Source organism: Ovis canadensis, chromosome 6 (genome assembly GCF_042477335.2).
Source record: "Ovis canadensis isolate MfBH-ARS-UI-01 breed Bighorn chromosome 6, ARS-UI_OviCan_v2, whole genome shotgun sequence".
NCBI lineage: Eukaryota > Metazoa > Chordata > Mammalia > Artiodactyla > Bovidae > Ovis > Ovis canadensis.
The window spans coordinates 118,223,792-118,241,130 of record NC_091250.1 but is presented as its reverse complement, the minus strand read 5'-3'; the positions used below and the strand labels follow the sequence as shown (position 1 = coordinate 118,241,130).

At 37.9% G+C, this 17,339-nt stretch overlaps 1 protein-coding gene across 17 annotated transcripts in view; it reads right to left on the bottom strand.

Annotated features, from left to right (window-relative positions):
• PTPN13 (protein tyrosine phosphatase non-receptor type 13) overlaps positions 1–17,339 on the bottom strand; it is a 225,483-nt gene that overhangs the window by 53,412 nt on the left and 154,732 nt on the right. For 8 of the 17 annotated variants that reach the window (XM_069594613.1, XM_069594621.1, XM_069594619.1 and 5 more), the window contains 6 exons: positions 6,001–6,090; positions 5,367–5,474; positions 4,834–4,965; positions 3,348–3,811; positions 2,135–2,281; positions 813–906 (listed from right to left, as the gene is read on the bottom strand). In XM_069594613.1, the coding sequence (XP_069450714.1) occupies positions 813–906; positions 2,135–2,281; positions 3,348–3,811; positions 4,834–4,965; positions 5,367–5,474; positions 6,001–6,090 (1,035 nt within the window). The remainder of the gene's footprint in view (positions 1–812; positions 907–2,134; positions 2,282–3,347; positions 3,812–4,833; positions 4,966–5,366; positions 5,475–6,000; positions 6,091–17,339) is intronic. The other 9 variants (XM_069594616.1, XM_069594624.1, XM_069594622.1 and 6 more) reach the window with 2 other exon arrangements.

The window sequence follows — 17,339 nt, the reverse complement described above, 5'->3', positions numbered from 1 at the left end:
AGTAATGATGAAAGAAGCAAGTCAGAAAATAAGGATTCTACATGTTCTTTAATACCTTAAGGTCTTGTTTTATAGTAATTTGCTCAAGGAGAGACTCAGACAAATTCTGGACAAAAGTCTGTCACAGAGTTTCTTTAATATATACTTAATTCCTTTCTCTATTCTACAGCTTAGGTATATTTTCAAACTGGATATTATATATACTATAAAATCAATTTTAATTATGAAAAAAATGACACGCTGAGCTGCAAACGCAGAGAGATGGGAGAGAACTAACCTAGTTAGTTCTTATTAGAAATGCAGATGTCATTGTTTTTACAAGGGCACTACCCCTTTCCAATTCTCTGGAAATTTGCTTCTTAAAAAGTACAAAGCATGAACTAAAACAAGATATTTTCTGATACTATATAGAGGATGGTCTTTCCTGGTAGCTCAGATGGTAAAGAATCTGCCTGCAGTGCCTGAGACCTGGGTTTGATCCCGGGGTTAGGAAGATCCCTTAGCGAGGCCAAGGCACTCCACTTCAGTATTCTGGCCTGAAGAATCCCCATGGACAGAGAAGCCTGGTGGTTTACAGTCCATGGGGTTGCCAAGAGTCGGAAATGACTGAGCGACTAAGCACAGCACAGAGGAAAAGCTGGAAATAAGTGTTTGGAATCATATCAAGGAGCTTTTTCATGTTGTAATCTTAAAATAATATGTTCTTATTTTATATTATGAATACTTTGCAGGTCTTCATCAACTTTCCAATTTCTTCTTTATTTGTTGACACGATAATCCTTATGTAATTCCCATACCCACAAACACTCTACCTTTGTGAATTCTGCCATCAGACTCTGCTGCTCCCTTGGGAATAATGGCTTTCACATAAATGCCACCATGTCTGACACTGGTATTCACACCTCCCTAAGTGGAAAAAGACGAATAACGTTTTGTCCCATGAAAAATGTTGCACTCTGTCTTTCAGGTCTGAGACCTAGAAAGCATTCCATTCATCAGCCAAAGCAGCAGCATCACATTAGCACGTGCAATTACTTCAATACCCAAGAATATTTCTAGCAAGTTTTCCAAATGCGAAAGCAGCTACATTTTAGAAACATTCTTTATTCAGAAAATAACGACATGCCAGATCTTTGCCTGGATGAGAGGGTGCTCTTCCTTTCAGAAGTCTATACCGTGCATTAGGCACAAACAGCAAGCAAAATCCAGCCATGAAATATTAGTGTGAGAATATAACTGTCAGAAATAAACAGCATATGGAGTAATATGCCAGATCATATTTGCTAATTTGAAAACGAATCTCATGAGGCAATGGAAAATTTTCTTTTCATTTTAAAAGGTTTTGGTATAGAAGTTGTGCTACAGAGTAGATGAGGTCTCATGAGTGGATGCTCCATCTCTTGTGGATATTCAGCTTTTATTTCCCTTCACAGTAGGAAGATAATAAAATTCTAAAGAAGTTACGGACAAGATAAAAAGGGTTACAGTATTGAGGACTGATAGAAAATCAGGTTTTCTTTTGGATCTCTATTTGTTAAGAGTATTATTTCTACCTTATTTCTAAATGCCTTTTCCTAACAAACAACACCCTTCAAATATAAATGATAATATTACACTTTAGGGTATAGTATGTTAATAGAATTCTAAAGCAGTCTCATCAAATAGCCTATGCTCATATTTTAATTTCTTTAGAAGTATTACACATATTTTTGGGAACTTCTAATAATAAACTACTAATCATATTTGCATGCCAAGATGTATTATGAAGTGAAGGGCATATAAATATATATTCAACTTTAATTATTTATGATGTAGGTTAAAATTATTCCATGCTGATGTAGAAGCTGCCAAGTATATATAAGACATACTTCTCAATTATATATTTTTCAAGTCTTGTATTCAGATTAAACAAGTATGAAATCTCTAGGGGAAAATAGCATTTGTCTAATTTCTTTTAAGCCACAGGAAAAAGTGACTAGAAAACATAAGTTTTTTTAAAAAAGTCTTAAGATATAATTCAATTTAAAATTTTGCAAATATTTGACAAGTTTCCTTTTTTGAAGCAAAATAATTCAAGTAATAAATTGGCATTTGATAGGCTGCTAGAAATGGAGAAGAGAAAACATTTGAAAACCTTGTCAAACAGTACCGTGACACTTATCCCCAAGCTGTTATCATTTTTAGCCAGTTCAACCTCAAAGATATCTCCAGGTTTAGGAGGTGATGAAGGAAAAGTTTTAAAATTCATTTTGTTGGAGGTATTCATGGAGGAGGAAGATTCCTTAACAAAGAAAAACAAACAAAAGCATTTCTTGTTAGAGTCAAACAGAGTTATTAATGGAAGATCTTTCTCTTTTTGAAAAATTAAGAAAAAGCAAGATATTAAAGGACAGAGTAGACTAAAAAATGATGAGGGCTGGAAAAGATCTTAAGGATCATCTAATCCAAGGCCTTCAGAGTTTAAAACTGAGGAAATTGAGATCTAGAGCCTAAAGGCCTTGCTTCAGGTAAAAAGATACGACTGAGGGAAGCCCAGAATCCAGTTCAAACCTTGGCTTTTACATAATCCTTATCCAGTGCTTTTTATACACTCAAACTTAGAAAACATTTCTATTTCCTGTAAAAAAAAAATCCACATATATCATGTAGTAGCTTTTAACTTGGGCTTTTAAGATGAGTAGGCCTCAAGTTTATTTTGCTAATGTTTAAATCCAATATAAACATAGGCACAACAGCCAAGCCCAATCTATAAGGACATAACTCTCTCAGGAGGAATGCTGGAGACATTAATGAGGAATGCTTTTCAGTGAACAAAGGGCTTAAGGTTCTTTTCTGAATCCACTTGTGAAAATGGGTCTAAATTATATCATGTCTAATATTTCTAGGAAATGGTCAATTTTCTATCTTATTATTCTTATTATCATACATTCAGAACTTCAGAGTAATTTAGGCTGTTAACAGTAAAGCCAACTGCCCATTATATGAATTATTTAGGAACAATTTTTTCAGATATTAAGTTCTCTTTTAATATAAATATTAAGTATGCAAGAGAAAAAACAATTTATAGAAAACAATCATAATCTGGTTATTCATTCCTTTGTGTAATCACGTAGCAAGTTCCCAGAATAATAGCCATTTGGAATTAGTATTCAAAGCTGCTAATTTCTCTGAAAGTTAGCATCAAATGCAGTAGCAGTTAGTAGCATTATACATAAACAATTTCTCCTTTCCAGAATAATGTACTCTGTTCATAGTAGATTATTCTGCTCTATAATACATTTGTTGTTGTTTGTTTTGTTAAGTGGGGGAAAAAAAAAATAAAAACCAAGATTCAAATTAAACGGTGCCTTTTTTGGTATGTGATGATCCTGACTGCTGGAATAAGTGGCTTCATCCATGTCTGAATCTCCACGGTCAGAGTAATCTGGTGCATCAGAAATGCCTGTATTTTTAGCTTTGCTTCGGTTACTGTCAGTAGAAGTCCACTTTTTCTCGGTGGCTTTGGATATCACAGATGGGGAAGGGCTGCCACGCTGTGAGTCCTGCCAGCTGCGGTCAGCTGCATGGCTGGCAAAGAACCCATTGACCTGGCTCTGTGACAAGCTGGCACTCTCAGTCCTGGAGTCTTGAGAGCTCAGGCTTCCCTCCCGCAGGCCCCCAGACAGCCCAAACGAGCTCTCTGAGATGTGCCTCGGGGTGCCCCGTGGCCAGCAGTGATCCTCAGAAGAATTTACAGTGCTGTCTTGCAGGTGGGAAGGCTTTTTCATGTAGTTTTTCATGCCGTTGGCCATGTGCACAGGAGTAGAAGGTACTGCAAAGTCAAAATCAGCCCGTGAGAATAACAGGTTAGTGACACACGCCTGGGCTCACACACATGCACACTGTTCCCTGGTAGCTGCTGCGAGGATTTTACACAGGATAACGTGTGCACAACACCTGACCGGGGCTTGGGACCGTGACAAGGTCCCAACAAACACTGAAGATGCTTTCTGTTTCCTTTGCCTCCTCTTTGGTCATTCTTTGGGCAACTTCTATGGGAATGTGTATCTGCCTCACCTGAACTCCTCATTTCCATTCCCCAAGACCTGTTTCAAGTAAGTTTCCCCTGTGAAGACTTTCTTAATTCCCTATCCAGAGATAACTTGAATCTCCAAAGATCTCTGTTGAATGGTTATTTACATACTTGTTTTATACTGTCGTAACAAACTGCCTGTTTTAGACTCCAAGTAATTATCAAAGAAGGTAATTCTATACTCCTTACATACATAGTTCTTTTAAAAAGCCACTTAGGAAAGCTTTCCTAAGACAAAAATCACAGGTGACATGTGGAAAAGAATTATAGATAATACATATATGTGGAATCTAGAAAAATGGTACAAAATTATATGGTCTTTTACATATATGTGTCTTTTACACACATATGTCTTTCATATTTCTGGTATGTTGGCATCCTTTCCCTTTTATAAACAGGTTCAAGACAGGACTTCATAGATAACTGTTATATAACTGTATTAATTGGGCAATGATTAAGAATTTTATTTCTAATTTGGCCTAAGATGTGATAGAACACACCAAGTACTTGGAATTTACTCAAGTGACACTGATTTTGCACAACAAATCATTTTTATGCATGTAAAGAGGAATGAGACAGAAAATCTTAGAAGTGATGAATGAAAGACTTGTACTGATGCACAAAATTAAAGCAATCAGAACTACACATATTAGATTTCCAGAAAGGAAATAAAAGTTTAAATCTAATTTATGTGTCAAGGTACTGAAATTTTTGTGGGAACTGGAACAGGATCCACAGCTCAGAGACATCCACAGTGTTACCTTTGGATAGCTTTTCTTTTGGCTGAGAGATAACAAGGGTCACATCTTCAGGTGCATTTTGCAAAATTTCAACTGCTGCATGGTGGCTGACCCCCTCCAGACTGACACTATTCACAGATATCAAACGGTCTCCTGTAAAAACAGACAACCCAGTGTCTTCTACAGCTAAGAGAAATTCAGGCTAAATCTTAGAAATGTTACCTCCCCCTCATTATTTTTGTTTTACCCAACTTCTGCTTTTGCTATCTGTGCAAATTCACTGTCGGTAAATACTTCAAAGTGAAAGTGTTAGTCGCCCAGTTGTGTGTCTGACTCTTTGCGACTCCATGGACCATAGCCTGCCAGGCTCCACTGTCCATGGAATTCTCCAGGGAAGAATACTGGAGTGGGTAGCCATTCCTGTCTCCAGGGGATCTTCCCGACCCAGGGATTGAACCTGGATCTCCCACACTGCAGGCAGCTTTACCATCTGAGCCACTAGGGAAGCCCAGTAAATACTTAGGAAATTCCCTAAATTACCTAAAAATAAATACCTGGCTTTAAGCATCCATCCAAGTCAGCTGGTCCTCCAGGAGTAACTGAACTAATAAATACACCTAGATCCAGTCTTCCCATCTTTTCTCCACCAATAATTTGAAATCCTGTGAATTAGCACATTAAAATAAAATCTTCATGGGGAGGGGCAAGATACAGATTAGGAGACTAAAAGGTATAAACTACTATGTATAAAATAAATAGGCTATAAGAATATATTACATAGCACAGGAATATAGCCAATATTGCATAATAACTATAAATGGAATACAACCTTTAAAAATTGTGAATCACTATGCTGTATACCTGAAACTTACATGGCATTATAAATCAACTGTCTCAATTAAAAAAAAAAGTAAAAATGAAAATATCTCATGGCATTGGTGCTTTCAAGGACTAATGATAAGTCTGCCTGACACACAGAAGTGTACAGACTCATACTGAATATGACTTAATAGGTAACACATGTGAGACGGGATTTAAATTAGGTGGAAACATTGCTTGTAAGCATTTCACCTTTGGCATTTCCTGACTGGGCAAGTGGGAGAAGCGGACTCAGGTGGGGACAAGTGGGCTGGTTCCTCAATACCAATGTTAAATTCTCACAGACCTTGAAGAATCTCAGTGACTTACCTAAGCCATACTGTGCATCTTTTTTCAGGTTAACCAGAGTGATCTCCCTTTCTGGTGAAGATGCTATGCTCCATCTTTTGTGTAGCACATCTATGGGGAAATTTTAAGATACAATTAACATAACATGGTTAGGCATTGAGACTGTCTGCTTGTTCCAATTTAAATAATAAAGCTCACTATTAGATTTGTCAGCCACTTTAAAATCATATTTTAAATAATATGCTACTATCTATCTGCTGATAATGAGCAGTTTATCAAACGATTATGTTATTCATTTATTCCTTATAAATGGTTCCCTGTGAAATCAGCCTATTTCAGTTACAAACGCATAAATAGATCTCAAGACACTGAATGATTTGAGCAGGTTTACTCAGTCTTCCCTGGTGGCTCAGATGGTAAAGCGTCTGCCTGCAATGTGGGAGACCCGGGTTCAATCTCTGGGTTGGGAAAATCCCCTGGAGAAGGAAACCCACTCCAGTACTCTTGCCTGGAAAATTCCATGGACCGAGGAGCCTGGTAGGCTACAGTCCATGGGGCTGCCAAGAGTCAGACAGGACTGAGCGACTTCATTTTCACTTTCATTCAGTTAGTTACAGGTAGAAATGAACCTTAAACTTAGGTTGTTACACTCTGTCTTTCTGTCACATCATAGCTGACCTCCTGAATTCAACAATGCTCAATATGTAAATCTTCTACTAATAAGTGGCTGGCATTTCTATTTGTATGAGCAGAACATTCATGGTAAATTCTAAGGTTTGCGAAGAGACAGGATTAATTCTTTTAAATCTGACTAATGACTTAGCTGGCACATTTATATTCTCAAAGCCCTTTATTTCTTATTTTATTTATGGAACAATCTCATGAGGTAGGCAAAGAGATTTTTAGTCACTTTTTAGCAGATAAGGAATAATAGTTCATGACTTGCTCAAATTATAGCAGGCATCACTGCCCAGCAAAACACCTTAGGCACTTGATGAATGCTAAACACACTGAGTGAATGTTGGCATCAAAACTAAAATTTACTTTTTCTTATTTCCACTGTTTTTTTTTTTAGCAACTGGATCACTGAAAAGTATCTCCTAAGTTAAACCAATAAATATGCCACTTAATTGTCATGTTATTAAAATTACTTCATTTAGTTAGCAATCAGAGCATGTGAAAACACAGAAATATACACACACACTTTTTGTTATGAGTTAAAATGTGTTCCTCCACCCTTTCCACAAATAAATAAGCTGAACCAATAACTCCTAGTACCGCAGAATTCATAATCATACTTAGAGACAGGTTTTTAAAAAGATAATTAAGTTAAAATGAGGTGTTTAGGGTGGCCGAATTCAATATGACTTCTTCCTTATAAAGAGGGAGGCTTCCCTGGTGGCTCAAACGGTAAAGCACCTGCCTGCAATGAGGGAGACCTGGGTTCAATCCCTGGGTCGGGAAGATCCCCTGGAGAAGGAAATGGCAACCCACTTCCAGTACTCATGCCTGGAAAACTCCATGGATGGAGGAACCTGGTGGGCTACAGTCCATAGGGTCGCAAAGAGTAAGACATCACTGAGTGACTTCTCTATATAAAGAGGGAATGTGGATATAGCTATGTGTGCATTGAGGGAAACTCATATGAAGAAAGAAGAAGGCCTCTATCTACAAAGCCAAGGAGTGGTCTCAAGAAATCAATGTTGCTGACACTTTGATCTCAGACTTCTAACCTTCAGAACTGTGAGAACAAACCTATGTTGTTTAAGCCTCCCAACCTATGGGACCGTGTTATGGCAGCTCGAGTAAATTAGTACATTTCTTAACATCAACTGTAATTTAATAGTTGATACTTGTCTGTGTGTGAGGAGGTGGCAGTGGCAGCAAATGAGTTCAACACACTCAGAAAGATATCTGTTTAAATCTACAAATTTATCTCTAAATGGTTTTTAGGCATATTGAAACTTTTTGAAAATTAGAGGTTATCCACCAACATATGATTACCCATGGATTTCAAATTGCATTATTATGTTATTAATAACAACATGTTACACAACGTGTATTAATGCTTAAATGATGCAGATGTGATAGTTCATATTCTAGCAATAAACTCCTTTAATTTCAGAAAACCACCACCACCATCAGATGCTCTCTGAAGTGAATTAACCTTGTCCCTTAAACACCAAGTACTAGTGCAAGCTCGATAGCTCCCTATAGTATACATGTCTCTATTGTGTTGTTTCTTTTTGACCAAAACTTAAGTTATAAACTCAGCTATAATCAACAGAAGTAATAGTAGTTCAATATTTCTAACTAAAGAGATATCAAAAAAAAAAAAAAGGAAAAAGATCACTGGACAATGGTATGAAGAGCCTTATATATTTTATACAAGTAAAGTTCATGAATTAGTTACTGTCTAAATTAATATCTAAGTGGCTGATATGCTGCTGCTGCTAAGTCGCTTCAGTTGTGTCCGACTCTACCTTCATCCTAAAATAGATGATTAACTCTAATTTTCAGCTAGAGTTAAATAAAAAATACAACAGAATGAAACTGATAAAATGAAACAAATAAGGGATGAAGTCATGTTAGGTATTAAATGTAAACTTTTATCACCATTGTGAAGACAGAGTCCATTTCCTTTATGCAGAGTGTTTCTGCCTTTGATTATAAAAGTGATCAATATTCTGAATGTTTTTAAGGAGTATATGCTAAAAGTCAAAGGTACTGATTCAAAGAATAAAAATACCATTTCTTTATTTTCATTTCCAAAAATATGTACTTACAAGATTGGTTATTTATGCTACTTATTTTAAAAATATGTGTGTGCATGTACACCAAACATTTCCTAGGTAAACAATATTGGGATATATGTGTATACACGCATTAATTATGCAATTTTTTTGGTATTTACTTCTCTAACTAGAAGCAACAGATTAGGCTCTCTATATTCAAGGATTCATCAATGAGACTTGAATATTCATTCATTCAGTTACACTTTCACCTTTCAAATACTGTGTTGGCCAAAAAGTTCATTTGGGGTTTTCCATAACATCTTAACAGAAAAACCCGAGTGAACTTTTTGGCTAACCCAACATTTGCTGAATAATATTCCCATGAAAGTCACTCATTAGGCAACTGGCGAAAGTAAAAAGAGATAATATAAAAAAGTGACAATATATATGAAAACTGCTAACGTAATAAAGTTGGCTCAGATCAGAGCTCAATCAGGTCAGGCTAGAAGAACAAAGATTTGTCTGATTGATGAACAGAATGTTAACCGCTCAAAGAAATATTTGTATCACAAAAGTATGAGTTGGACCTGTAAGAGCAGAGAGCGTTCTCCTTGCCGGAAATAAAAGAGACTTCAGGGATATGTGTGTGCATGCAGGCACGCGCACAGTTGCGTCCGACTCTTCATGACCCCATGGACTGTAGCCAGCCAGGCTCCTCTGTCCATGGAATTTTCTAGGAAAAATACTGGAGCGGGTTGCCATTTCCTTCTCCAGGGGATCTTCCCGAGCCGGGGATCAAACCCACGTCTCTTGCACCTTCTGCATTGGCAGGCAGTTCCTTTACTCCTGTGCCATCTGGGAAGCTCCCCAAGGACATGAGGTACAGTTTAATAAGTGGATTATGTAGATGGTATACATGTACAACATGTAGAAAGAAAAGAAAGTGAAGTCGCTCAGTCATGTCCGACTCTTTGTGACCCCATGCACTGTAACCTACCAGGCTACTCCATCCATGGGATTTTCCAGGTAAGAATACTGGAGTGGGTTGCCATTTCCTTCTCCAGGGGATCTTCCCGACCCAGGGATTGAACCTGGGTCTCTCGCATTGTAGGCAGACGCTTTACTGTCTGAGCCACCCTGGACAATCATGTAAGGCATTAACAAAAGCTGAGACGGATAAAAGGTGGAAAAGTTTCTGGGAAGATGGCCCAGGTCAGCTTGGCTAAAATACAATATGAGTCAGATGGAGTTGAATATTATTTTGGAAAGTGAAGCTTTGCTAACATACTCTTTATAACAGGGAACCACCCCCGTCATCCTGACTTATTAAGGTGGGGACAGAGGAAGGATGTCAGTGTAGAGCTGAGTAGACAGTACTGTGCACATACTGAATTTATATTTATCTTGTATTCTATTCACATAGATGTTCAAAATACTTTTGTTGGCTTAAAAAAAAAGACAAGTATCTGGAGGTATATAGTGCATAAGAACCCAACTAAATTTAAAGATACAAAATTCAATGAAGATTAAATAGAATTTATGAATCACTGAAAGTAAGGAACCAGATATTTTAAGACATTTCAAGTACCAAGACATTTCTGAGTTAATTACTGTATGGAAACAAGCATTAATATTCAAGGTATGTATTTTTTACATCTTTAAAATTATTTTCTTTTCCTATGGCCACAGCAAATTCCGCAAATATTTTAAAGTGAAAAAGAGGCTCAAATAGAAATTTCTGCTTCTTTAAGTAATACATGCTGGTGTTATTCCCAATGTTTACCTGTGAAATATCTTAAGAACTGATAAATGTATAATTTAGAAATTAAATGTACACTGTCTGCATTAGAGACTGTTTCACTGTTGCCTTTCTCATCTCTCATAAGGTTCATGAGGACGTATCAGTCTCCAAGTAGAATAATTGTGGATATTAATGATAGATACATATATGAGTAAACTATCTGAATTTCCTAGTAAAAGCACTTTTCAGATAAGGCCAAGGCCATATAATTGATTTAAGTGAATCAATAATTCTTTTTCTAAGGAAAATTGTTTTTTTTTTGGTTACAGATACAGACCCTTGTCAATTATCAAGCAGCTCCACAAAACTGGTTCTAAGAGGAAATGGACAAAGGGTAGAGGAGGCTCCTGATATCATCAGTCACTCTAGGGAAAAAAAGACCCATTTCAAACCCGGAGGTGGTGGACCAGCAACACTACATTGGTATAAAAACAGAGAGAGGTATTTTTCATTGTTATATCACCTAATACACTAACTGCTCTGGTGGTAGAAGCAGAAAATCATGATGGAAACTTTGGTGTTTCGTTCTTGTGACAGCACAAATTAGCTAAGTGAAATGGAGCCATATAACATTTCAGAGACATATTTAACCCATTCATAGACTGAAAGGCTTGGTTTAGATAAACTTTTTATATTTTTTTTAGATAAACTTTTAAATTCCTTTCAGTTCTCAATTTATCTGACTCTATATTTTGCTTCTGGTTAATTCTCATATCTGCTGAATCCTCAGTGAGCACTTTGGACTTTTCATAATCTTCAACTATGTATGTATCCTAATTAAACTTTAGGTGGGGAAAAAAAAAAAAAAACCCTAGCATTTAAATTATACTGGTCCTTGATATCTGACTAAAAAGTAATCTTTTAATCTCAAATAAACAATGTAATCTACCAGATTAAGAAAAAAAAAATTCCCCTAACCTACTAGCTAAAACAGAAGAATAACAAAGCCCAAAGCCAGCCTAAGGGAGAAAATAATAACGATCAGAGAGGAAGTCAAAAGAGGAGAAATAACAACAAACACCATGTGTGCTCCGTTGCTTCAGCTGCGTCTGACTCTTCGGTAGTGTCTGAATCTACAGTCCTATGGACTGTAGCCTGCCAGGCTCCTCTGTTCATGGGATTCTCCAGGCAAGAATACTGGAGTGGGTTGCCATGCCCTCCTTCAGGGGATCTCCCTGATCCAGGGACTGAACCCACATCCCTTAATGTGTCTCCTGTTTTGGCAGATGGATTCTTTACCACATGCCACCTGGGAAGCCCAGCAGAGAGATACAAAAAATCATAAGGGAATATTATAGTTACATGCCAACAAGCTAGACAACCTAGAATAAATGGACCAATTTCTAGAAACATACAGCCTGCCAAGATTGAGTCAAGAAGAAATGGATACTTTGAGCAGACCTACCACTAGCAAGAAAATTGAATTTGTCATTAGAAAATTCCCAGTAAAAAAAGTCCAGTACTGGACAGTTCACAGGAAAATTCTACCAAACATATAAAGAAGAAATTATACCTATGCTTTTCAAAGTATTCCCTCAAACTGAAGGTGACAAAATACTCCCAAATTCATTCTAGGAGGCCACCATCCATTATCATGGTATGAACCAGACAAAGACACTACAAAATAAAGAAAATTACAAGCCAATATCTTTGATAAATACAGATGCAAGAATCCTCAACAAAACATTAGGAAGCCAAATGCAAAGCTATATAAAAAGGATCATACACCATGATTTATTCCAGGGACACAGAGATTGTTTGTTTCACAAAACAGTCTGTGATATACCACATAAACAAAAGGAAGGGTAAAAAGCACATGATCATCTCAATAGACGAAGAAAAAAGCATTTGACAAAGTTCAACATCTATTCATGATAAAAACTCTCCAGAAAGTGGGTATAGAAGGAACATATCTCAACATACTAAAGTGTGCGACCAACACGCTGGTCACAGCGAACACCATACCGAACAGTGAAAAGCTGAAAACCTTTCCTCTAAATTCAGGAATAAGACAAGGATGCCCAAATCTTTCCACTTCTATTCAACATAGTACTGAAGTCAGTAAAGTTGCAGGATATGAGATTAACATATAGAAATCTGTTGTGGACTTCCCTGGTGGCACAGTGGATAAGAATCTGCCTGCCAATGCAAGAGACACGGGTTTCATCCCTGGTCCAAGAAGATTCCACATGCTGTGGAGCAACTAAGCCAGTGCACCACAAACAGAGAGTGCCCACGCTCTGGAGCCTGTGGGCTGCAACTACTAGGCCTGTGTGTCACAACTACTGAAGCTCGGGTGCCCTGGAACCTGTGTTCTGCAACAAGAAAAGCCCCCGCAATGAGAAGACTGGGCACTGAATCCAAGAGTATCTCCTGACTGCTGCAACCAGAGAAAGCCTGCACACAGCAATGAAGACCTAGGGCAGCAGCAAAAAAATTTTGCTTTTCTATATACTAATAAGGGACTATCAGAAAGAGAAAGTTAAAAAGAAAGCATGCAAATGACAACAAAATTCTCCTTAAAATCATATCAAAAACAATAAAATACCTAGGAACAAACTTAACCAAGGATGTAAAAGACCTTCACTCTGAAAACTACAGTGGCCATACTGCTCAAAGCACTTTACAGATTTCATGTAAAAATACATATGACATTTTTCACAGAACTAGAAGAAATAATCCTGAAATTTATATGGAATGGCAGAAAGACCCCGAATTACCAAAGCAATTTTGGAAAAAAGAATAAAGCTATCATCATCTCAGATTTCAGATTATACTATAAAGCTATAATAATCAGAACACCATGGTACTGGCACAAAAGCAGACACATAGATCAATGGGACAGAGAACCTAGAAATAAATTTATGCACCTATGGTTACTTAGGGTAAAGGCTAATAGAGTTTTGACAAGAGAACACACTGGTCATAGCAAACACACTTTTTCAACAACACAAGAGATGACTCTACACATGGACATCACCAGATGGTCAATACCAAAATCTGATTGATTATATTCTTTGCAGCCAAAGACAAAGAAGCTCTATACTGTCAGAAAAACAAGACCAGGAGCTGACTGTGGCTCAGATCATGAACTCCTTATTACCAAATTCAGACTTAAATTGAAGAAAATAGAGAAAACCACTAGGCCATTCAGGTATGACCTAAATCAAATCCCTTATAATTGTATAGTGGAAATGACAAATAGATTCAAGGGATTAGATCTGACAGACAGAGTGCCTGAAGAACTATGGATGGAGGTTTATAACAAAATGCAAAAAGGCAAAAGGGTTGTCTGAGGAGGCCTTACAAATAGCTGAGAAAAGAAGAGAAGATAAAGGCAAAGGAGAAAGGGAAAGATACACCCATCTGAATGCAGAGTTCCAAAGAACAGCAAGGAGAGATAAGAAAGCCTTCCCAAGTGATCAATAGAGGAAATAGATAATAGAGGAAATAAATAGAGGAAAACGACAGAATGGGAAAGACTAGAGATCTCTTCAAGAAAATTAGAGATACCAAGGGAACATTTTATGCAAACACGGGCACAATAAAGGACAGAAATGGTATGGACCTAACAGAAGCAGAAGATACAAAGAAGAGGTGGCAAAAATACACAGAAGAACCATACAAAAAAGATCTTAATGACTCAGATAGCCACGATGGTGTGATCACTCACCTAGAGCCAGACATCCTGGAATGTGAAGTTAAGTGGGCCTTAGGCTGCTGCTGCTAAGTTGCTTCAGTTGTGTCCAACTCTGTGCGACCCCATAGACAGCAGCCCACCAGGCTCCCTCATCCCTGGGATTCTCCAGGCAAGAACACTGGAGTGGGTTGCCATTGCTTTCTCCAGTGGGCCTTAGGAAGCATCACTAAAAACAAAGCTAGTGGAGGTGATGGAATTTCAGTTGAGCTATTTCAAATCCTAAAAGATGATGCTGTTGAAGTGCTGCACTTAATATGCCAGCAAATTTGGAGAACTCAGCAGTGGCCACAGGACTGGAAAAGGTCAGTTTTCATTCCGATGAGAAAGAAAGGCAATGCCAAAGAATGTTCAAACTACCACACAGTTGCACTCATTTCACACATTAGCAAGTGAAAGTTGCTCAGTAGTGTCCAACTCTTTGCAACCCCATGGACTATAGAGTCCATGGAATTCTCCAGGCCAGAATACTGGAGTGGGATGCCTTTCCCTTCTCCAGGGGATTTTCCCAACCCAGGGACCGAACCTAGGTCCCCCACATTGCAGGCAGATTCTTTACCAACTGAGCCACAAGGGAAGCCTCAGAATACAGGAGTGGGTAGCCTATCCCTCCTCCAGCGTATCTTCCAGACCCAGGAAATGAACCAGGGTCTCCTGCATTTCAGATGGACTCTTTACCAACTGAGCTATCAGGAAAGCCCTTGCTACACACTAGCAAAGTAATTCTCTAAACTCTCCAAGCTAGGCTTCAACAGTTTGTGAACTGAGAACTTCCAGATGTACAAGCTGGATTTAGAAAAGGCAGAGGAACAAGAGATCAATTTGCCAACACCCACTGGATCATAGAAAAAGTTAGAGAATTTCAGAAAAACATCTACTTCTGCTGCATTGACTATGCTAAAGCCTTTGACTGTGTGGATCACAACAAACTGGAAAATTCTTTAACAGATGGGAATATCAGACCACCTTACCTGCCTCCTGAGAAGCCTGTATGCAGGTAAAAAAGCAGCAGTTAGAACTGGACATGAAACAATGGACTGGTTCCAAATCGGGAAATGAGTATGTCAAGGCTGTATACTGTCACCCTGCTTATTTAACTTATATACCTAATACATCATGCGAAATGCCGGGCTGGATGAAGCACAAACTAGAATCAAGATGGCCGGGAGAAATAACAACAACCTCAGACATGCAGATGACACCATCCTTATGGCAGAAAGCGAAGAGAAACTAAAGAACCTCTTGATGAAGGTGAAAGAGTAGAGTAAAAAGCTGGCTTAAAACTCAACATTCAGAAAACAAAGATCATGGCATGTGGTCCCATTACTTCATGGCAAATAGATGGGGAAACAACAGAAACCATGAGAGACTTTATTTTCTTGGGCTCCAAAATCACTGCAGATGATGACTGCAGCCATGAAACTAAAAGATGCTTGCTCCTTTGAAGAAAAGCTATGACAAACCTAGATAGCATATTAAAAAGCAGAGACATTACTTTGCTGACAAAGATCTGTCTAGTCAAAGCTGTGGTTTTTCCATTAGTCATGTATGGATGTGAAAGTTGGATCATTAAGAAGGCTGAGTGCCAAAGAAGTGATGCTTTTGAACTGTGGTGTTGCAGAAGACTCTTGAGAATCCCTCGGACTGCAAGGAGATCCAACCAGTCAATCCTAAAGGAAATCAGTCCTGAATATTCATTGGAAGGACTGATGCTGAAGCTGCAGCTGCAATACTTTGGCCACCTGATGCAAAGAGCCAACTCATTAGAAAAGACCCTGATGCTGGGAAAGATTGAAGGCAGGAGGGGAAGGGGACAACAGAGGATGAGATGGTTGGATGGCATCACTGACTCAATGAAGATGAGTTTGAGCAAGTCCTAGGAGATGGTGAAGGACAGGGCACCCTGGCATGCTGCAGTCCCTGGGGTCGCAAAGAGTTGGACACGACTGAGCGACTGAACAAGAATATGGTCAATTATTGAACAGCAAAGGAAGTAAAATATATGATTGAGAAAAGACAGTCTCTTCAATAAGTGTGGCTTGAAAAAACTGGAATAGTACATGTCAAATAATGAGATTAGAACATTTCCTCATACCATGTACAAAAATTAACCCCAAATGGATCAAAGACCCCAAACCATAAAAGTCCTAGGTGAGAACATAGGCAGAACCACACTTTGACATAAATTGTAGTAATATATTTCTGGATATGTCTCCTCAGGCAAACGACATAAAAGCAAAAATGAACAAATAAGACCTAATTAAATTTAAAAACTTCTGCAAAGCACAGGAAACCACTGACAAAATGAAAAGACAATCTACTGAACGAGGGAAAGTATTTTGCAAATATGACCATCAAGGGATAATATCTAAAATATGTAACTCATACAACTCAATATAAAACACACACACACACACACACACACACACGCACAATGACCCAAAGGCCTGAAAAGATATTTTCCAAAGAAGACATACAAATGGTCAACAGGTCCAGAAAAAGATACTTGAAATCAATAATCGTCAGAAATGCAGATTAAAACCACAATGAGCTATTACCTCACACCTGTCAGAATGGCTACATGCAATAAAAGTCTACAAAACCAAATGCTGTTGGGGTGTGGAGAAAAGAGAATCCTGTACGCTGTTGGTGGGAATGTAAAATGGTGCAGCCACTATGGAAAACAGTATGGATGTTTCTCAAAAACCTAAAAACAGAACTACCACATGATCCAGCAATTCTACTCCTGGGTATATATCCAGGAAAAACAAAATCACTAATTCAAAAATACACACATACCCCAAAGTTCATAGCAGCACAATTTACAAATATCTAAGATATAGAAGCAATCCAAGTGTCCATCAATAGAATGAATGGATAAAGCAGATGTGATACACACACACACACACACACAATGGAATATCACTGAGTTATAAAAAGGAATGAAATTCTGTCATTTTCGGCAATGTGGATGAACCTATAAGCACAGCAAGAATACTGTGCTTGGGGAAATAAGTCTGACAGAAAATACATATACTGTGTGATACTGGTTACATGTGGAATCTAAAATATAAACAAATCTAAAATATAAAACAGATTCACAGGTATCGGAAACAAACCAGTGGTC